Raw genomic sequence first — 23,507 nt, 5'->3', positions numbered from 1 at the left:
AGTTACAATCCTGAGCGGGGATTTAACCCCAGCACTGGTGGACACGGGGTCAGAAGGGAATCTGCTAGACAGCAGATGGGCTAGGGAGGTAGGGCTCCCTCTGGTTGCGCTTCCTTCGCCATTGCAGGTGCGGGCGCTAGATGGCACCCTTCTCCCTTTGATCATGCACAAGACACAACCTGTAACTCTGGTGGTGTCTGGAAATCATCGGGAGGAGATCGAGTTTTGTGACTCCTTCTACCTCCCGGATTGATTGGCAGTCTGGGGTGGTGGTTCAGTGGAGCAAAACCTGCCATCGGATGTGTTTAGGTTCCTCGGTTCCTCCCGGTTTACAGGCTAAAGAGGAGGTCAAAGTCCCTCCCAATCTGATGGCGGTGCCGGTTGAGTACCACGATCTTGCTGACGTCTTCAGCAAGGATCTGGCACTCACCTGTCCCCCGCACCATCCGTACGATTGTGCCCTTGATTTGATTTCAGGCGTGGAGTTCCCGTCCAGCAGGCTGCACAACCTCTCACGACCTGAGCGCGAATCAATGGAGACCTACATCCGGGACTCATTAGCTGCCGGGCTGATCCGGAATTCCACCTCCCCGATGGGTGCAGGTTTCTTTTTTGTGGGCAAGAAAGATGGCGGACTCCGTCCATGCATTGATTACAGGGGGCTGAATGAGATTACGGTTCGCAATCGATACCCGTTGCCCTTGTTAGATTCCGTGTTCACCCCCCTGCATGGAGCCAAAATCTTTACAAAGTTGGATCGTAGGAATGCGTATCACCTGGTTCGGGTCCGGAAGGGAGACGAGTGGAAGACGGCATTTAACACCCCATTAGGTCATTTTTGAGTACCTGGTCATGCCGTTCGGCCTCACTAACGCCCCCGCGACATTCCAAGCTTTGGTTAATGACGTCTTGCGGGACTTCCTGCACCGATTCGTCTTCGTATATCTGGACGATATACTCATCTTTTCTCCGGACCCTGAGACTCATGTCCAGCATGTACGTCAGGTCCTGCAGCGGTTGTTGGAGAACCGGCTGTTTGTGAAGGGCGAGAAGTGCGAGTTCCACCGCACATCTTTGTCCTTCCTGGGGTTTATCATCTCCTCCAACTCCGTCGCCCCTGATCCGGCCAAGGTTGCGGCGGTGAGAGATTGGCCCCAACCAACAAGCCATAGGAAGCTGCAACAGTTCCTCGGCTTTGCAAATTTCTACAGGAGGTTCATTAAGGGCTACAGTCAGGTAGTTAGCCCCCTGACAGCCCTGACCTCTCCAAAAGTCCCCTTCACCTGGTCGGATCGGTGCGAAGCCGCGTTCAAGGAGTTGAAACGACGGTTCTCGACTGCACCAGTTCTGGTGCAGCCCGACCCTAGCCGCCAGTTTGTGGTTGAAGTGGACGCCTCTGACTCAGGGATAGGAGCTGTGCTATCCCAGAGCGGAGAGACTGATAAGGTTCTTCACCCGTGTGCCTACTTTTCTCGCAGGTTGACCCCGGCTGAACGGAACTATGACGTCGGCAACCGAGAACTCCTTGCGGTGAAAGAGGCTCTTGAGGAGTGGAGACACCTGTTGGAGGGAGCGTCTGTGCCATTCACGGTTTTCACTGACCATCGGAACCTGGAGTATATCAGGACCGCCAAGCGGCTGAACCCCAGGCAAGCCCACTGGTCGCTGTTCTTCTGACGTTTTGACTTCCGGATCACCTATCGCCCCGGGACCAAGAACCAGAGATCGGATGCCTTGTCCCGGGTACACGAAGACGAAGTCAAAACTGAGCTGTCGGATCCACCGGTGCCCATCATTCCGGAGTCCACTATCGTGGCCACCCTCACCTGGGACGTGGAGAAGACCGTCCGGGAGGGCCTGGCACGGAGCCTGGAACTGGGCCAAAGAACTGACTTTACGTCCCACCAGAGGCCAGAGCTGCAGTCTTGGATTTCTGTCATGGTTCCAAGCTCTCCTGTCATCCAGGGGTGCGAAGGACCGTGGCAGTTGTCTGGCAGTGCTTCTGGTGGGCGTCTATGGAGGCTGACGTCCGGGAATATATCCAGGCCTGCACCACCTGTGCCAGGGGCAAGGCAGACCACAAAAGGTCCCAAGGACTTCTCCAGCTGCTTCCTGTGCCTCATCGCCCCTGGTCCCATATCGGCCTGGATTTCGTCACGGGCCTCCCACTGTCCCAGGGCAACACCACCATCCTCACGATAGTGGACCGATTCTCCAAGGTGGCCCACTTTGTGGCCCTCCCGAAGCTCCCAACGGCCCAGGAGACAGCAGACCTCCTGGTCCACCACGTTGTCCGTCTGCATGGGATACCAACTGACGTAGTCTTGGATCGTGGTCCCCAGTTTTCCCCTCAAGTCTGGAGGAGTTTCTGCAGAGAACTGGGGGCCACCGTGAGCCTCTCGTCCGGGTACCACCCACAGACGAACGGACAGGCAGAACGGGCCAACCAAGAGTTGGAACAGACCCTCCGCTGTGTGACATCCGCGCACCCGACGGCCTGGAGTAACCATCTGGCCTTGATCGAGTATGCACATAACAGCCAGGTGTCTTCTGCCACCGGCCTCTCCCCATTTTAGGTGTGTCTAGGGTACCAGCCCACATTGTTTCCCGTGGTGGAGAGAGAGGTCGGTGTGCCCTCGGTCCAGGCCCACCTGCGGAGGTGCCATCGGGTGTGGCGCACCGCCCGTTCTGCCTTGTTGAAGGCCCGGTCGAGGGCTAAGACCCATGCAGACCGCCGGCGGTCCCCGGCCCCTGCATACCAGCCCGGGCAGGAGGTGTGGTTATCAACGAAGGACATCCCCCTCCAAGTGGACTCCCATAAGTTGGTGGCCACCTGGGGACTCGGGACTTGGCGGCTCCAGTATTCTTCGGGTTCGGTGGCGGAGGAAATCGTATGGTTCCGGTTCTTCTCAGGACAGACGTCTTCTATCCTCGAGCCTGCCCACACGTCACCTTTGTGGATTGACTGTTTGCAAAATTCTGTATTCCTCTGTATTGTGGTTGTGCTCATTCACAACAGTAAAGTGTTCATATTCGACTCTTTCATTGTCCGTTCATTTACGCCCCCTGTTGTGGGTCCGTGTCACTACACTTTCCCAACAGTGGTGTGATTTTAAGTGGGCTGTCCATGCTCAGAAACCAACAAACCTGGCTGAACTGGAGATGTTTTGTAACGAAGAATGGTACAAAATATCTTCAACCAGAATCCAGACTCTCATTTGAAGCTATAGGTAGTGTTTAGAGGCTGTTATATCTGCAAAAGGGGGATCTACTAAATATTGATATATTTTTTTCTGTTGGGGTGCCCAAATTTATGCACCTACCTAATTTTGTTAAAAGAATTATTGCACACTTTCTATAAATCTTACAAACTTCTTTTCACTTCTCAAATATCACAGTGTTTGTTTGCTATATGATATATTTAACTGAAATTGTTGATCCAAACAACCAATGATTTATAAAGGAAAATCATGGAACTCATCAGGGGTGCCCAAACTTTTACATACAACTGTATTTAAATATCTTGACTTGATCATAAGTAATTGAGGTGGTTAATGAATTAGTGAGATGATTACAGTGGGTACTGAGAAGTTAAAATGTTCAACCGAGTAGTTAGTGTTCCACTGAGAACACAAGTCGGATTATTCCAGGTGTTTGTCTTAAAATATTCCAAACTACAGGACTGCATTCATAGAGCACAGGCGTATTCATAGATATTTAATTCATATTTAGTATCCACTGTCACTTGGCTGGAGTGGCGTGGGCTTGGCCATGAACTCTGAAACAAAGCGTCACAATTTCTTTTAGAGAACCATCCAACCAGTTTCACTCATGGTTTTGTTTATAAACAAAACTAATTCTGGACAGTTTCTCGACATTAACTTTAACTGTGTCATTTTCACAAAGTGAAAATATCACACATATCTTTTAAAGTAATGCGCTAATTCTGAAGGTTTGTGCATTAACCAACACACGTGCCAAAAGGCATTATGGGAAATTATATTTTCTGAGTCTCCATCTGATCAATTCCCCTGTACCCGGAGTCACTCCAAACAGTCACTGAAAAATGCTTCTCCCAGCAGGGTAATATACAGCTCAGTGGGTGATATCAGTCACTCATTCTTCTACTTGTGGTAATGACTCCCAGACTGTTTTCGCTTTTTCCTGACTGGCCTCTCGAAAAGCTAGATAGCGACGTAGAAATCTCAGCCCCCTCTGTTGCCGTGTTCAATGCAAGCGAAGGCATCAAAATGCATCGAACAACACTGCCATCTACTGATGGCAGTGTGAATAGTGAGGTACATATTTGTAAATCCAGTGGTGGGCAGAGTTCCGCAAACCACTAATTAGTGAAGCTGATTTTGTTAGCGGATTAGCTTTTCAGCTAACTTTGACAACCATCAGTGGACCAGTTAGCTTCTGCTAAATTAAATTCCCGCTAACTTTCAGTCTGCTAAATTTTTTTTTTTTGCTGGTAAAGTGAGTAAAGCATAACAGTCAAAAACAGTTACCCTAAAATCATACATGTTTCTTCCTGTCTGTTGTGTGTCTGCAACAGTCAGGCTGCTGCTAGGAGTTCAGCCCTCCCCCTTTGAGAGTGCTCAGAAGGTGGAGGGCACTTTCTTCACTGTCCCTTCAATGAACCTGCATCATTTTGGAGCTTCAGCAGCAATTCACAGATTATAGCCTCGTTTCTGCTTCAAACTGCACTCCATTCATCATCTATCTCAGGGACAGATATCTGAAGCTTTTGTACAAACAATCATTTATACATAAATTCAGCATTATTTCATAATAAAAGACGGGAGCTCTCAGAGTGTGACATCATCGGTGTTCTTGTTATGTGTCGACGCGGATTGAGGAGCGAACCTGCGTCAGACAGGACCCAGCGCTAAAAATAACCAGAAAGCGGTTCCAAACAAAAACTATTTATTGTACACCTGTGTTTAAAAGTGTAAAAACATAAAAAACAACGTCCCTCTGGTGGAGTGATCCGCGGCTCGCTCTCCAGCGCCCGCAAGGATTAAAGCCGGCGCTCCTGGACTTCCTACCACCGCCAAACACCCCCCAGGTGGACACGACAAACTGATTCTCTATGAAGCAAAGAGACGGTGAGGTAAGTCAACAGATACAACTATATCTTCCAATAAACACACGCTGCCAGCAACACACTCAGGTCAGTGTCCTTTTTTTTACTTTATGCAAATGAGCAGCTTCTCACAACAAGTGGAGGATCACTTATCCTTCACGCCACAGCAGTGAGAAGCAAACTGCGCAATTCTCTTTACAATTCCAGTATACTGTGTAACAAAACACCAAGTTACTATCAACAAGTACCTAAACACTTAATTACCTTTCGTGTGTGCTGACAGCATGTGTCCTCACCCCTCCCTGCTTCACGGGCTCGATGTGTCAAACCCAGGCGCGGTCCTCAGCGTCTCACAAACGAACGTCACAAGGTCGAGTTCCCGGCAGTTCTGCTTGAATCACACATGACTCAAATGCAGAACGCCATCCAATTATCTGCTTCAGCTGCAAGTCGTCCAGGTTGCACGTGAGCACCAAGCACAGGTGCTTTCCATGATGTTGATGAGGGTGAAGACTCTTCAGCCAGCACCTTCTTCACAGACAAATCAGCCCTCATGCCACCTGGAGAGCAAAGAAAAGAAAAGAACACCAAAACATCCAGCCACGCCCCCCCCAACACACAACAGTTCTGTTGAGGTGAGCTCCCGTAATTTCAATTTCAATATATTTTCATTTATATAGAGCCAAATCACAACAAAGTTGCCTCAAGACATAAATCGACAGTCGCACTGAACGTAACACGGATGAGCCATTCTTTGTTTATACAGAGATAAACAGTGACTTTTAATACTGCAATTTATTGTTTTTTATAAAGACAATGACCGTATTTGGGATTTTATTTTTTAGTTATTTATATTTCCTGCATTTGTTTTGTGTTTGTGAATGCGGCTCCGTTAACAATTTATACAGTAGTGTTCAGAGTAATAGTAGTGCTATGTGACTAAAAAGATTAATTGTTACATGGGAAACAAGGTGCCAGTAGATTCAGTAGATTCTCACAAATCCAACAAGACCAAGCATTCATGATATGCACACTCTTAAGGCTATGAAATTGGGCTATTAGTAAAAAAGTAGAAAAGGGGGTGTTCACAATAATAGTAGTGTGGCATTCAGTCAGTGAGTTTGTCAATTTTGTGGAACAAACAGGTGTGAATCAGGATGAATTTAAGGATGAAGCCAGCACCTGTTGAACATGCTTTTCTCTTTGAAAGCCTGAGGAAAATGGGACGTTCAAGACATTGTTCAGAAGAACAGCGTAGTTTGATTAAAAAGTTGATTGGAGAGGGGAAAACCTATATGCAGGTGCAAAAAATGATAGGCTGTTCATCTACAATGATCTTCAATGCTTTAAAATGGACAAAAAAAACAGACGCGTGGAAGAAAATGGAAAACAACCATCAAAATGGATAGAAGAATAACCAGAATGGCAAAGGCTCACCCATTGATCAGCTCCAGGATGATCAAAGACAGTCTGGAGTTACCTGTAAGTGCTGTGACAGTTAGAAGACACCTGTGTGAAGCTAATTTATTTGCAAGAATCCCCCGTAATGTCCCCCTGTTAAATAAAAGACGTGCAGAAGAGGTTACAATTTGCCAAAGAACACATCAACTGGCCTAAAGAGAAATGGAGGAATATTTTGTGGACTGATGAGAGTAAAATTGTTCTTTTTGGGTCCAAGGGCCGCAGACAGTTTGTGAGAGGACCCCCACAGTTCACAGTGAAGACAGTGAAGCATGGTGGTGCAAGCATCATGATATGGGCATGTTTCTCCTTCAATGGCGTTGGGCCTATAATATCGCATACCAGGTATCATGGATCAGTTTGGATATGTCAAAATACTTGAAGAGGTCATGTTGCCTTATGCTGAAGAGGACATGCCCTTGAAATGGGTGTTTCAACAAGACAATGACCCCAAGCACACTAGTAAACAAGCAAAATCTTGGTTCCAAACCAACAAAATTAATGCCTCGCAGATGTGAAGAAATCATGAAAAACTGTGGTTATACAACTAAATACTAGTTTAGTGATTCACAGGATTACTAAAAAAGCAGTTTGAACATAATAGTTTTGAGTTTATAGCATCAACAGCAGATGCTACTATTATTGTGAACACCCCCTTTTCCATTTTTTTTTACTAATAGCCCAATTTCATAGCCTTACTAATAGCCCAATTAGTAGTCCCAATTAATTTTTACTAATAGCCCAATTTCATAGCCTTATTATAGCCTCATAGCCATTCATATCATGAATGCTTGGTCTTGCTGGATTTGTGAGAATCTACTGAATGTACTGGTACCTTGTTTCCCATGTAACAAATATACTCAGAACCTGGATTAATCTTTTTATTCACGTAGCACTACTATTATTCTGAACGCTGCTCTAAATATTGTAGCAATTGTCGGGCCAGTCACTAAGACTATGAATTGTTGTGCTGCAATGCATTATGGGAGTTCGGGGTTTGTTTGTTTTTTATTATTGTTATTATGGTTCATGTTGGTTTAGCAGTGTTGTTAATGTTATAGATTTGTTGTGTTTTTGCAGTTCAAGTGGTGTAGTCCGTTTGGTTAAGAGTTATGTTGTCACCATGAGTGAAAAGTACCTTGCATTTGATGTCTTCTTCCACCATCTGTGTTGTTATGTGTGATAAATAAATAGCACTTCTTTGTGGCATGTGGCAGGGTGCATAAAGACAAAACCACTGGCTCGTTCTTCCACACAGCTTGCCACAATATATAATATAGAGATCAACTGTGACTTCTTTTGATAAAGATGATGACAGTTTTTGGGAGGTGATGGTATAGACCATATTGGAGTTCCGCGCGCAGGGGTTGATGGGATGCCAGTGTTACAAACAAACCCGCGCTTCAGCAAAATCAATATCAATATCGCTCATCAGCGCACGCCCTTCAAGGACATTTTGCACCTAAAGTAAGAAGAATAAATGTTTTCTGGTAGGAAATGAAAAAATGGGCAAGTGAAGAACTTCTTCAGGCAGGTAAACTGGTCACCAGCCTGCACGAAAACAGGCGCATGAAAAAGCTTAATGTCACTCCCTGAAGTGGAGGAGGGATCAACAAGCACTAAAACAGGTAGAAAAATCATGAAGAAATAAGCTTTATTATCACACACCTTCTTTTAGCTCATAGCCAAGTTGAAATGTTAGGTTTGGGTGCAGTTCTGTGCGTTTCCCATCAGTAAAGTGTACACTGCAGACACAAGAATTCTTGTTGGTTGTCCAGTTCTTTACACTGCCGGACTCCAGCTGCTGCTTTCTGTTCACTAACTTTGTCCATTCTGCTCTTCTGGCTGGCTCAGTTGGGAATGGGAATAGCTGAAATGGCCTTGGGCAATCACAGTCCCCAGATGCAAACCTGCAGTTGTGTACCACACTCTCTGCTTCCATCTCTCAATAGATTATGTGCTATTCCCACAGTCTTTCACTGCACATATCCTGCCCATCTTGCCTCTACTACCAGTTGAACATCTGCTGCTGGTCTGGGAGCTGTGTAACACTGAAGTCCAAGTGTTGAGAGTGAGATAAGCATGAATCGCTGATGTAAACAAAGCCTGATGCAACAGTAAGCAGTGCCTGATGTGCGCGTACGTGGGTTTGTTTGTAACGATAGCGGTGACCGGAAGTGGATTCGCGTCATGCTTACTCGGAACTTTGAATCGGTCTATTGTGGTTAAGGATTGAGCTGGAGACCAGAGGATCCTTAGTTCAAACCCCACCCAGACCAGAAAATCTCTAAGGGCCCTTGGACAAGGTCCTTAATCCCCAGGTTTCTCCCGGTGTGTAGTGAGTGCCTTGCATGGCAGCACCCTGACATCAGTATGTGTGTCTGTGTGTGGGTGAATGTGAGGCATCATTGTAAAGCACTTTGAGCATCTGATGCAGATGGAAAAGCTCTATATAAATGCAGTCCATTTACTATTCAACAGTGTTTGGGTTTTTATTTATTTATTTTCTGCGTGTTCGTTTTGGGTTTGTGATCGCCTTTGAATTTACCCAGCAGTCCCTGTAGTGCTGAAACTCGAAACTGGCTAATCAGTAGTGGACAGTGTTGCAAAGTTAGTGATAACTTCCACTAAAAATTAACGTTTAAGTTAGCGGATTAGCAGTTATCAAAGCTAACTTTTTGATTAGCTGTGCCCACCACTGTGTAAATCTGAAATGGAGCTCTGTGCTGAGAATGTCTCAAAATTCCGTAACTGAGAACCATTAAATGAGGAAAAGTCATGAAATGTGAAGCAAAAAAGTCAACTATTATTTTTTTAATGATAAATGTTGAATGGGGTCAAACTGACCCCAAGGATAATTGGAGAATTCATTCAAAAATAAAAGGTGGACGTGGAACCAACTGATTCTCAGCGAAGAATTTGTATCCTCCCCAGTTTGACCCCCCAAAAGATTTGCATCTTATAGCCTAAATTTGTGTGGTGTGTGATGATTTAGTAATTCATCTCACACGAAAGTGTTGAAAGCTAAAATCCTAGGTTGCTGTGAATTTATGTCATGAGCAAAGTGAGCTAAGTGAATGAACCTGATAAGGGCAAACACAGGCTTAATACACACAGTAATCACACAAACGGAAGACAGGTGAGGGTAATTACAAATCATCAACAGCTGGGGAAATTGGACAGGATAACGTTAACCAACACATACAAGCAAACCAGGAAAATGTAACACGAAGAACAAAGTACAAACAATATCGAAACACAACCAATTAAACCCAGGAATGAGATAGAAATAAAACCAGACTACAAAGACTAAAGGAACTAAACTGCAGACAGTAAAAGAACCAAAGACGGATGAGGATAAAGACAGTCAAACAGGTTCAAGGCCAGCGATTATTAACAAAATGCTGCTTGCTGCCTGCACTATGACGTGCTAAATGACAGAGACCACAAGGACTGTGTTTGGTGTAGCAAAATTCTGAATCACCTCACACGGGCACACCAAAATAAACTGTAACGAATTACATTAATTTAATTATTTGGAATGAATGGCACCTCACACAGCGCCAATTTAATGTAGTTAAGGCCGGGTTCACACGGCAGGATAATTAGCCCGATATCAGACCCGATCTTCCCCTTCCGACAATCTTAAGGACGCCCCGACAATCGTAATGACGCTAAAGATAATCTTATCAGATATTCCTGCCATGTGTGGTGTGTTCAGAGCGCTCCGATCGCAAATCGGGGATATTCAACATGTTGGATTTTTTTGGCCCGATATCGCAGTGTGTATTGTGTCCTCCGACCAAAACAAGCACACAGCCTGCTGAATGTGGCGTGCAGCCAATCAGAAAGCGAGGTGATGGACGTACGGAGCGGAAAATAAAATCAGAACAGCTCTTCTGACTTACCAGAAAGTCCAGTGGTCGCGCTGGGTCCACTCCTTTAAAGAACACCTTTTATTTTTCTTTTTGTATCTTTTTTCCCTCTGTTGTAAATAGTCCACAAAGTACCTCCGTTTGTTTACTCTGAACTCACGTTTAATCTTGAGAGATTTTGCAAGATTTCCTGTCTGAAGTGTAAATGTGTGTGAAATCTGTTCGTGTGTGGTGTTGTTCTTACCGCGTGGCTGAACACCACACACTGTATGACCAAACCTGTTAGATCTATGATTTTTTTTTTTATCTTCACGTGTGTGGTCTCTCAGGTTTTGGAACCCTGCAGATAATTTTAATATCCTGTCGTGTGAACCAGGCTTAAGCCTCGCAAGCCTCTCGTGTTATTGGCTTCACGGAGAGCACCAAAACTATGTAGTAAAAGTATTGTTAAACTCTCAAATTGAATTAGATTGGCCTAGACCTCATTTAATGGGTCACCAAAATAATTAACAATTTTAGGGTTTAATAATTATTATTTGATTAGAATAATCTAATCACCTTAGGGCACCACCTATTTAAAGCATGGGTACTTTAATTTAAACATTCATTAATTTGTCAGTCTCAAATTAATCAATCAGTCTCAATTTAATTAATCAGTCTCGGGTCTGAAAGTCTGAATTCTATGACACGATTGACCAAGGGTTTCCTTCTGAACACAAAATGAATCACAGCAGAAATATTTACATTTTATTTACAAGTATGCAAGAAATGAACAGTTTACTGGCATTTTTGAGTGGACAGTGATTAAATAAGTTCATTTATGGACACAGTTTGCTTACTCATGAGACGTTGAAAGAAAGTAGAGAGAAAAAGATAAAGACAATGTGAGTAAATAAATAAATCTGTATAAATAAATATATATAGTAAATAAATCTATAAAATAAATAAATATAGTAAATAAATCTGATTAGAATATAGTGATGAAATTTGAAGCCAATTATTATTAATAAAATTATTAAACAAATATATGAATATGTTTAATAAGAAGCCACTTTGCATCCATGGACAACAGAACCCTTTTTCTGGAACCTTTAACTGGGTCATGTAGCTGATCTGTTGAAGAGGTGGTTCAGGTGACCTGTCCATCCGTCGTTGATGTGTTAGGCTCTTTGCAGCCTGAGCTCACTTGGGTCAGGGGTTAACTCAGTGGTCTCCCCAGGTGATCCCAAGGCTTCAGCATTGGCTGGCTTTACCAACAGGATGGCTGATGGTTTGAAATCAGCTCCGTCGTCAGCTTGCTGGACCCCAGAAGTGGAAGGCGTTTGTTGAAAATGGGTTCTGGTAGCTTTTAAAACATTTGTTAGAGCCAGATTAAAAGTCTTTGTGAGTTTAGAAAAAAAGATAAAACTGTAAGAGCAGCGTTGTACATTACAGAAAGTAAAGTCGCTTTTCTGTCAGTTCGCTATTATTTTGAAAAGTTCAGCTCGGAAATTCTCTTAAAAATCTCACAGATTTGACACACCTTAAAGCATCAGGCTATTAATTTAAGTTATCAAAGAATAACAACAAATGAATGCCATGTGGTAGCTTTAGCTTAGCTTAGCATGGGGCCTTGTTGACCCAAAAATAAAGTTAAGCGTTGGAAGAAAGGAAGAGAGGAGAGTTGCAGCAGAGGCTTGCAGGAGAGAGTTTCAAGAGTTGCAGGAGAGAGCGAGAGAAACTCTGTTCTAACTTTTAAGGGGGACTTAAACTCCGCCCTTTTAGGGTGTATAATTTAACAGAAAACCCCATGTGCTCAGAAAGGCAGACAAAGAAATAATTCAACTATTTAAACACATTAACTATTTTGGCATACTATTTGTTCTAAGACATTTTTGGGATGAATATAAGGTTATTAAAGGCTGAAATACATCCTACACACACCACTTGGTTAACAGAATATTCCAGTATCAAAACGTGGATGAGTCAGAGACATCACATTTAACACACATCAGTTGCAAGGAACACGTCAATTAAATGTAATACATGCAAGCATTTGCTTGAATAAGCAACACAGAAAACATTAGTTTTTATATACGAATAAAAGAATACTGATGCATTTTTTTTTAAGCAATGGTCTTTTCCTTCATTTAGACCTAGAGATAATAGCTGGTTGTCAAAGCTCAAAGTTTATGGCCACATCTTATGTGGAGAGGTTCTTGCCTTGGCATGAGGCCATAAAATTTGGATTCTCCTGTCCTGGGGAAGTTCAGATTGTGACGTGAAGCAATTTGTCATGTAATTCACAGTGACTGAAACTTAACCAATAAACAAGCAAGGGCTCCTTTGAAGAACTCTGAGTTACAGGTCTGTTGTGCTGTGGGCCACAGTGTGGAGACCCAAGGGGAATGTCTCCACCTTATCTCCAGATGGGCTCAGGAATTTCAGCGTTAGGAATGAAAACAACAGTCTCTGTCCTCAGTTCAAAACCTCGGGTTTTTGTTGAGAAAGCATTAATGTATTTATTAGGGGGAATTGAGGCCATGCACTACATTGGTCACTTACTTTTTCACTTCTTTCTCTGTCGTCAAATTTTAAAAGTTTTTGCAGTGCGCCTGCCGATTACATTTCGATCATGGATCAAATACGTTTGGCAGAAAAGTTCACAAATATGACCAGCTTTACAACAAGGAGTCAGAAAAAGACACTCAAATGACTCGCAATTCATGGTGGGAAATTCAGGCTTGTGGACAATCTAGGTTGTGGATCTGTGGAATTCTGCAGATTTCATCGGGGAGGGGGGGTGTTATTGTTGTGCTCTGCCAATGTTCTGTAATTGTGATCATCACTGAGTTTGGAAAATGGATATCGCAAAGCATGATTTTTTTTTTTCTAACATCGTACAAGTTTTATAAATCTGCAGACACTGATCTGTATACAGTAACTGGATAAGGAATCAGGCTTGAATTTAAAGTCTTCTTCCTGAACACGTCTGAAAGATAAACGGGAAAAGTGTACTGCATCTTGTTCCACCAGGACGTTAAGCGCAGTAAGAATTTTTCTCTTACTGGAAAATAAACATTGTGCTATTCAAACAGGATTTCATAAAAGAATATGTGCCTTTTTTATTCATGTAGACTTTCTTTCATTGGAAAAAAAACACATTTGGGCTTTTATTGGATTCACAGTAATTCACACAACAATATAAGTCATGGTTAGCACTGTTGCCTCACAGCAAGAAACTTATGGGTTCGAGTCCTTCCCTTGACCTTTCTGTGTGGAGTTTGCATGTTCTCCCTGTGTTGCATGGGTTTCCTCCGGTTGCTCCAGTTTTCCTCCTACATTTAAAGACATGCAGCTAAGGTGAACTGGAAACAGGTCTCCTTTGCAAAAGAGATCTCTGTCTCAATGGGACTAGCCTGGTTAAATAACGGTAAAATTAAAATTAAATAAGTGACTTTTTTACTGTTGGATATGTTATTGATATTTTACCATGATTTTCAAAATATTCTACAGGCTTGAGCTGTGGTTTTTGAAATGCTTTAACAGTCTTTTCAGTAATAATGAATTTCATGTAGTTTAATTGTTCTTTGTTAATGCATAATTTGGTTTATAATTAAAAGGAAAATCATTCCAGGTCCTACTTCCATGTCATATTCTGTTATTTCAACATTATCATTGACAGTTGAAATTAAAGGTTGAATCTAGGATCATTTATATATGCGCTTCTTTTGAGATTTTTTTTTCTTCCAGTAGATGCTGAAAATGTATCATTAGATACAAAATTAATTTGGTTTCTCCCGGCTCCTGGGGGGCTGCTTCACCCAGACCCCTTGCAAATTTTCCTCTGATTTCACAATTTGAATTTCACAGCCCTAGAAATTGTATATACAGTACCATTGGTTTGGAGGTTGATGATTGTATAAACAAGTGGAGCTTGTTGAGGGACAAATTAATCCAGAAAAAGCCACTGTTCCTGTGGTAAATTGCAATAAGACACCCACCAAAGCGACAAAGAACTTTAAAAGGGTCATGCGCACATTGACATCATTGCATGGCTACGGAGTTATGGAGCTGGAGAAGCATAAATCAGGCATTAGGATTTTAAGGTACCACTCCGCAGCGGACTTAGAAAAAAAGAGTAACTCGACCAAATGTAATCTGTTTAATGCACATAATTATTAAAGGTGCTTATTTAAGGCAGTCGTTTATTTATTTATTTATTTTTTTTCCAGACAAAGTTTTTACCTGGCCATGAATTGAGGCAGACCTCTAATCAAGATCAGGCATTTAATCAAGGAAATACGTAAACCTAATTTGTGCTGGGAATTCCCCATAGCTCTTTCAGTGCCTCCTGACTGTAACTACAGTAATCCATTACATGCGTATAATGGATTTTCTCCATTTTATACATATGACAGATTTTTTCCATCTTATACATATAGCAGATTTTGTCTAGTCCACCTGAATCTATTATATGCAAGTTTTACTGTACTTAATAAAAAAGCCATTCCTAAAAGAGTAATGTAGGTAATGTTTTATACATTACCAAATCTCATAATAAACCATTATTTCAGTTTTTTTATTTTAAACACAGCTCTAGACTGTTACTTCTTAACATAACACTAGTGCTAGTATTGTTGCACCTAAATAGTCGCTCATTTTCCAGTATCACAGGTCCCGTTTCTGTGGCCTCTGGCTGGGTGACCTGCAGACTGTCCCATAATGTCCTCTTTTACCACGGTTTCTTCATTTTGCACTCTTTGCTGGGGACTGTAACACTGGGTGAGCGGGTTATTTTCCACATTTGGGACACATTTTCTGTTGACTCTTAAAATGCACAGTTATCTTTACTTCTTGTTGGCCATGTGTCTGTTCTTTATTTTGCTATTCATGTTGATTCAGTCTTTTTCCATGCACTGCACCCATAGCTGCTTTAGCAACACATAACTCTCCCCTTAGATCAGTCTGTTGCCTCTTAATTTCCTGGGACTGTCTGGCCATGGTGATAGCTTTCCTGAGCGTGAGGTCTTTATCAAGTTGCTTCCTCTCCTATAGTGACAAATCTTTAAGACACCACCAATCTGTTTCTCAAAAGTTCATCATGCAGTTCGTCATACTCAGGGTTTTCTGCCAGAGCATATAGTGCTATGATAAATTAATCCACTGTTTCTGTAGGCTGCCGTATCCTCTTCTTGAACTTGGCACATTCATATATCATGTTTTTCTTTGGGACAAAATATGAATCTGACTCCCTCTTCACTGCCTCATACCTCTGCTGTTGCTCGCTCGTTAACTCGAGTCCCCGCAGTATGCTATCAGCTTCTTGTCGCATGCAGTACGCTGATGTATTAACTTGGTTTGCTCTGAGGAGTTGTTCAAGCTACAACCCCAATTCCAATGAAGTTGGGACTTGTGTAAAATGTAAATAAAACAGAATACAATGATCTGCAAATCCTCTTCAACCTATATTCAATTGAAAACACCACAAAGACAAGATATTTAATGTTCAAACTGATAAACTTTATTGTTTTTGTGCAAATATTTGCTTATTTTAAAATGGATGCCTGCAACACATTTCACAAAAGCTGGGACAGTGGTATGTTTACCACTGTGTTACATCACCTTTCCTTCTAACAACACTCAGTAAGTGTTTTGGAACTGAGGACACTAATTGTTGAAGCTTTGTAGGTGGAATTCTTTCCCATTCTTGCTTGATGTACAACTTCAGTTGCTCAATAGTCCAGAGTCTCCGTTGTCGTATTTTGCGCTTCATAATGCGCCACACATTTTCAATGGGTGACAGGTCTGGACTCCAGGCAGGCCAGTCTAGTACCCGCACTCTTTTACTGCGAAGCCACGCTGTTGTAACACGTGCAGAATGTGGCTTGGCACTGTCTTGCTGAAATAAGCAGGGACGTCCCTGAAAAAGACGTTGCTTGGATGGCAGCATGTGTTGCTCCAAAACCTGGATGTACCTATCAGCATTGATGGTGCCATCACAGATGTGTATGTTGCCCATGCCATGGGCACTAACACACCCCCATACCATCACAGACGCTGGCTCGCGCTGGTAACAGTCTGGATGGTCTTTTTCCTCTTTTGTCCGGAGGACACAACGTCCATGATTTCCAAAAACAATTTGAAATGTGGACTCATCAGACCACAGCACACTTTTCCACTTTGCGTCTGTCCATTTCAAATGAACTCGGGCCCAGAGAAGGTGGCAGCGTTTCTGGATGTTGTTGATGTATGGCTTTTGCTTTGCATGGTAGAGTTTTAAATCGCACTTGTAGATGTAGCGACGAACTGTGTTAATGTAACTGTGACAATGTGTTCCTGAGCCCACGCGGTAAGATCCTTTACACAATGATGTCAGTTTTTAATGCAGTGCCGCCTGAGGGATCGAAGGTCATGGGCATTCAATGTTGGTTTTCAGCCTTGCTGCTTATGTGTAGAAAGTTCTCCAGATTCTCTGAATCTTCTGATTATATTATAGACTGTAGATGATGGAATCCCTATTGAACGTTGAATCCCTATCCCAATTGAACGTTGAGAAACATTGTTCTTAAGCTGTTGGACTAGTTTTTCATGCAGTTGTTCACAAAGCTGTGATCCTCGCCCAATCTTTGCTTGTGAATGGCTGAACCTTTTGGGGATGTTCCTTTTATACCCAATCATGACACTCACGTGTTTCCAATTAGGTGTTCTTTGAACATTCATCAACTTTTCCAGTCTTTTGTTGCCCCGTCCCAACTTTTTTGAAACATGTTGCAGGCATCCATTTCAAAATGAGCAAATGTTTGTACAAAAACAAAGTTTATTAGTTTGAACATTAAATATCTTGTCTTTGTGGTGTATTCAATTGAATATAGGTTGAAGAAGATTTGCAAATCATTGTGTTCTGTTTTTATTTACATTTTACACAACGTCCCAACTTCATTGGAATTGGGGTTGTACTTGCCAATCTCAAATCTTCTAATCCACTCCTCCCAATCCTATGGCTTTGAGAAGTCAAATGCCTTGGGAGGCTTGATGGTGAATGTTGCTGTCAGAGGTGCCACAAATCTGGCTTGGAATACGTCTGGTGGGAGCGCTGCCTCACCCGCCATTATGCCTCTTTTATTTATTTCTTTTTTGCTTCAGCTCAGCCGCAAATCGTGTTCCTCCAGCTCGCAGCTCAAAGCAGCTCCACTTCTGACACCATATCATGCTAGGTTCTTATCATTGCAATAAAAACTACCATGAGCTCACGTTCAGTAGCTTTACTTTATTGGCAGGCAACAACAACAACAAAAAATACTTGTTCCCTCCGGTGCATTCCCTACGAACCATATGTTGATAATTTTATGATTAATGCTTCTGCTGTGTAATGATGTATGTGATCATTCTTTCCACCTCTTCACAGAGACGGCAGACGGCTTTGCACATGGCAGCAGAACACGGTTGGCAGGACATGGCTGAGATGATTCTCATTGCTGGTGTCAACATCAGTCTAACTGACAAGGTGTCTCTACTGTGGTTGTTTTCATTTGCAGAATGTTTTTGAAGGCTTTGTGTTCAGTTAAAATCATTGTGCCAGCTCACTGGCACAGTCTGTGACCGCAGCCATACCTACAGAAGAACAAGCATTCAATGGGGGGTGGGGGGTGGGGGGCATGTGTCAGTGCACATGCCCAGAAGTAGCCCTTATGCAGTGCATCAGGGGATCATCTGTATGCCTACAGCTGGCATCCGTGGATGTAAATAAAGAGAGATGCTGTATGTTTAAGCCAATTTTGGACCCAGAAGATGCACCTGGAACTCTTATTAACTCACCGTTCGAGGCAGCAAGAGTAGCGGAACTAAAAAGATAGTTAAAGTGCAGAATTGTACATTTAAAAGGCAAGAAAAAGGATCTGATAGAGAGGCGAGTCCTGACTAACTTGCTGCTAGTAGTTATTACCTTGTGAATGATGGGGTAAATTGCATATATTTAGAGGTTTTATAACAAATGTTCATAAAATGCTCAATATTTGGCCTTTTCCACAGGAAAAAAAAAACTTGTAATGGAGATGGTCTTGGCTATGCATCTTTGACATCATTCAGATCAGTATGTGTGCACGGCATCATCTCTGTCCTGAGCCAAACACGCATTTCTCAGTTTATGGGACTCCGAACCTCCGGGGAAAGACAGAGAAAGAAAGAGCCTTTTTTTTTTTTTTACTTCCTGAGCGTGTCTGTGTGTCTGCAGCAGGCACATATTTCCCACAATCCCCTGCATGACCAAAATCCAGTATGGTGGTTAGGCTATACCCCTGTTTACCAGAATTACAGACACCATTTGTTGGCGTCTGTAGTTCCGGTAAATTGAATGCTTTTGCTTCCATAGGTATGAGTACGGTTTACCTTTTTTTTTTTAGGAGTGATGTTTGCTTTTCTTTTCACCTCAAGCCTTTTCTCCTTGTGAATATCATTGTGTTTACATGATTTTAAATTTGACAGTTCATCTGACGTGTTTGTTTCTTTACGGTCAGCCTGAGTCAGACGTTGACATGGTCTGGTCAGGTGAAAGTACAGTTTGAATCCCAGCCCATAATGTGTCATCACCTTTTACTGATTCATACAAAAATTACTGTCTATCCAAATATAAAGTGGGCCTAAATGATAGAATTTTCTGCTTCCTTTGTTGTATGTATTTATTTTTTTTAATGTTTTGTTTTATCTGTTAATTCTTTTCTTTAGAATTTGATGTGGTAAAAATAAAGAGTGAGGGGAGCACTTTTTAGAATGCACACCTTTGCCGTGACAATGTGACACTTTGAAATAATCAGTGTCCATTGAGGAAAGTTGACATTGGACCTGTAAAATGTGAATTGGTTGATAATGTTTGAGAACAAATATTTGAGAACGTGCCGTAGCGGTTGTGTATGAAAACACAGCTCTGGGCTCCTGTATGTGGCTGTATGTGCTCTTGGTCCTCAAGCCTGCTTGGTGGAGGTAATGACACACAATGGCTTCATCAACTTCACAACTATGAATTAGAATAATAAAGTTACTTTTTCTTAGTTAGTCCACTTTCATTTGGCGCAACCTTTTTTTGTGCGAATTGTATATACAGCAGGGGAAAACCTGTTTGGAGGTAGCAGCAAGAGGCAACCACATCATATTGGTTGACATGATCATCAAAGCCGACCGTTTTTATAAATGGGAAAAGGTGAGTTTCCTTCTGTGTTTGCGACTCACTCATGTGCTACAACTCAACCAGAAAATATATCTCAGATACATGGATTCAAGAGTCTTTTAATTTTTTTTTTTTTTTCTTTTTGTAACTAGGCACTTGCTATTGATGGGGTAATGTACACAAACTGAAAATTGCTATTAGTATGGTACCCACTGGTATTTAAAATGCCCACTGTCACAGTTCTTACAGATCCCTCACCTCAATGATACGTTTTGAGCTTGAAGTTCGTTAGTTGCCTCCTGTACAGCTTCAACATTATGTTTTCATCCTGTGATAATCACGGTGATTTCTTAGCAATTTGGTCTGTGTGTCATATGCTATTTGTTGCCGATTGAATTTTGTGGGCTAGGGAATAATTTCATGTCTGGTTCCCTTTGACGAAACAGGAGCAGATTTGCCAAATCAGTCTATATATATGTAGTCACTGCATACATAACATTGGTGCAGAGGGCAGCATTCACAAAGACATCTGCTATTTCGTCACTTAGTTTCATTTTCTACAACATGTAGCGCAGGCAACTTGTCTAGTTGCGAGTCCCAGGTTTAAGGCCCTTTTACACATAACGTGATTGAAGCTGACTAGCGCACAAAGGAGGAATTGCATAACACTCATGAAAAATTGGAGCCGCCGCAATGACTCGTACAGCTGTTGCCACAACCATTCGCGCACATCAGTGGCTGAAAGACTGCGAGTGCCCATTCCACCCCCTTCTCTGCAGGCATCGATCAAATTCCAGGTGCCACACAGGAATATCCAACACCTCTTTCTGGACACTGCGCTATTCGCTGTCCTGACACGAGAATAGAGAGCAGATGGCCACATTCGAGCTGTCTGTGAAAATTGTCTAAGTGTAATATGAGTGTGCATTACCAAGCAACACACATGGGTGTGACCGTTGAATGAATTGTTGTTGAATGAACAGATGAGCGTGTTTGTGTGAGTTGCTGCTGTTGAGATCTCTGGACCTGGACGTCACAGCCGGAGAACACGTACTGTCTTTTGAAGGACATGACCATACAGCTGTCCGCTGTGAGGAGCGTGTGTGCGCCTGCTGTCCTCACGTTGAAATACATAAAGCATATATCGCCTTTGGGACGGACTGCAGCAGGCACACAGCGCGCATCTCGACAGCTGTGCCAGGTGAAACGGACCGTCAGATCTTGTGTACACTCCAGCTGGTGATCTGAATGTCACATCACTCAAGTGTGAGCTATGGTCCATGTGACGCGGTGTCTGTCCTTCGGCGCACCGCTGACTGGACACACACACGGGACCGGCAGATGTGGTCATGATAAAAGTGTACTGCTTCATACATGTCATTTCATGACTACGTCTATGACCATAGGTCATATACAGAGGAACAGAAGGTTCATACTTACGAGTATATTGTCCACTCGATAAGAGGAATTAAATATTATTCATTGCGGTGTTGTTTTATGGTGTGTGTTCCCCCCCCCAGAGCAGCGATGTCCACAGACAAAGGGGTGGGGGGCGTGTGTCCCTCTGAGACCTGCAGCTGTTCAGATATCTGTGCTTGCAAGTCACACCTAGGGAACACCTGTAGTGGCTGGTAGAATATGACACCCCATAACTACACAATGAAGCGCGAATGTCAGCTTGCTGTCCTCGTGTGAATAAATTAAAACATCGCTTCGGCTGAATGCCACGTCAGTGCATCACAACGTTGGTGAATATCATGCCATGATGGGAATCACTGTGGGGCATGTATCACTGCAGGATTTCCCCACATTCTAATAATTAAAACACATATCACATTTCCAGCGGATCACTGCGCTCTGGCCACACCATGCTGGCTGATGTGTTCATGACGCAAGAGCTGGCTCTTCACAGGAGCCCAGCTGATGTCTTCATGAGAGGAGCGCATCAGGTAATTCATGTATAACAAAAGCCAGAACAGTTATCCATGTAATTTCATTACTTCCTGGTGTACGTCTAGGTGGAGGCTAACTCCGCTCTTTATAACAGGAATTAAGTATTATAAATTGTGGTGTTTTATTAATTTTTTGCTCCACTGCTGTAGGTGCGACTTTCCACATGCTCGCACTGTGTTCGTGAGCATGAACATGAGCATGCATGAAACCGTCGCTGCGGTATCGTGCATGCCTGTCCGACCGTGCGTGCCTCCTGACAGCAGGTGGACTATTTCGCAGTTCCCCATTTAGTTTTTGGTTTGCGGGTTTTCTTCCTGTTTCTGCATCTTTCGTGTTATGTGTGAAGGTGCCCTTAATGATGTTGAAGTTGTTCTGATGTTATTTCCCCAAAAAATTATGTTTGCACTTTACCTGAAAATAAATGTTGTGTCATAAATTCTATTATGTGTCAAACATCATACATCATGCACTCAAGGACCTACACAGAATTTAAGAATGTCAAAGTCAGAAAAGAGGAGTCTTTAATTGGGCAGTGCAGTCTCGTTTGAGGACGGGTGCTAAAGGGGTAAAATGTGACGCATAGGACATAATTTCTCTACTTCCGGGGACAGAAACACGGCACTTTCCCTGAGATTTTGGGCAAATTACATGCAAACAAAGTGAAAATTCAAAGAAAAAGTGACGATGTGGTGGAAAGTGAATGTGTTGTGGTGTGTTTGTTACCCGGAGTCTCAAACGCGTAGAAGCAGTTTTGAAGGCGAGAGAACACAGCTACTCTGGTTAGCTGTGTAGGCTAACACTTACCAACATGACCTCTCCCATTCGCCTCGTCTTCCCTTCTCCACTGGGAACCAAAAAACTGCACTTGTCATGACTGCTTCGGCGATTGCAGCCGAAAACAAAACAGTACACCATTTATCCATGTGAAGTTATGCTGTGTATATATTGTGCAACGGGAGCAGCTGTCCCCATAAGTGGTCAAATCCTGTGATATCACTCAGGGTTCAAATGAAACTGCGCTGCCCTATATCTGCATTGCTCATAATGCTCTAATTTTTTGGAGTAGCACAATTCTTGCAAGAATCTAATCTTACTTTCACCCCTGACTAAGCACCCTCATTGCCACTGGTATTATAATTTTGGTAGTTCATCTAGAATGACCTACACACACATACTAGTGAACCTTCAGTCTAGTGAGATGTTCCCCTGTGAAACATTTTCTACCTGTGGATTTCAGGATCATACAGGTAATGAACAGGACTCGTGGAACTCGAGGCACCTGAGCTTCAAGCAGGATCACCAGCTGGAGACGCAGCACATCCGTTCTGTCCTGTGGTGTCTCGCCACGAAGCACCTCTGCCGCGGGGAGTGGAAGATTCTAGCACAGCACTGGGACTTCACTGATGGGCACATACGAGCTATAGAACAGCAGTGGACAGGTAGGTTCACAACTCCACAGTGATAATTTTGTTACAGTTTTTACTTCATTTATGCTGATAAAATGGGTAGAAATTTATTTTTGCTTTCAGACTCGAGCAGTACTTCGTGATTACTGGTTGAGGAGTAATGTGCACTTTTCCTTTTGTGATCTAGTGCTAATGTGAGGTCTTTGGTGGGGTTGATATCTCTGGCTGTATGGCCTTTGCACATTTTTACACTCTGACCCAAACCTCTCACTACACTAGAGTGCTGGCAGTAAATGCTAGCAGCGGTAGCTTTGTCTAGCCGCGAGGTTCTCAGGTTCCCCAGTGTTAGCAATGATATCTCAGATAGAGGAAAAATATATGCAGAATCAATTGTTCTGAATTAACAGTATTAGTTTTAGTAGCAATAAATCAACAGAGAAGCAGAGAGAGTACTAATGTGGCCACCGACAGCTAACCCTTTGCTTCAGTAACAAGCCCAAAATTTCTTGATATAATGAGATTGAGACCTGTTCCATTTTGCATAACACAATTTAAGAGGAGAGGAAAAATTATTCAGCACT

At 42.9% G+C, this 23,507-nt stretch overlaps 1 protein-coding gene across 1 annotated transcript in view; it reads left to right on the top strand.

The window, feature by feature from the left end:
• ankdd1a (ankyrin repeat and death domain containing 1A) overlaps positions 1-23,507 on the top strand; it is a 132,437-nt gene that overhangs the window by 92,722 nt on the left and 16,208 nt on the right. Inside the window, exons 12-14 of the mRNA XM_034184889.1 lie at positions 17,813-17,911; positions 19,505-19,600; positions 22,758-22,959. Coding sequence (XP_034040780.1) covers positions 17,813-17,911; positions 19,505-19,600; positions 22,758-22,959 — 397 coding nt within the window. The remainder of the gene's footprint in view (positions 1-17,812; positions 17,912-19,504; positions 19,601-22,757; positions 22,960-23,507) is intronic.

This window comes from Thalassophryne amazonica, chromosome 2, assembly GCF_902500255.1.
Source record: "Thalassophryne amazonica chromosome 2, fThaAma1.1, whole genome shotgun sequence".
In the NCBI taxonomy this organism is placed as follows: domain Eukaryota; kingdom Metazoa; phylum Chordata; class Actinopteri; order Batrachoidiformes; family Batrachoididae; genus Thalassophryne; species Thalassophryne amazonica.
This window is presented reverse-complemented; position numbering and strand designations above follow the sequence as displayed.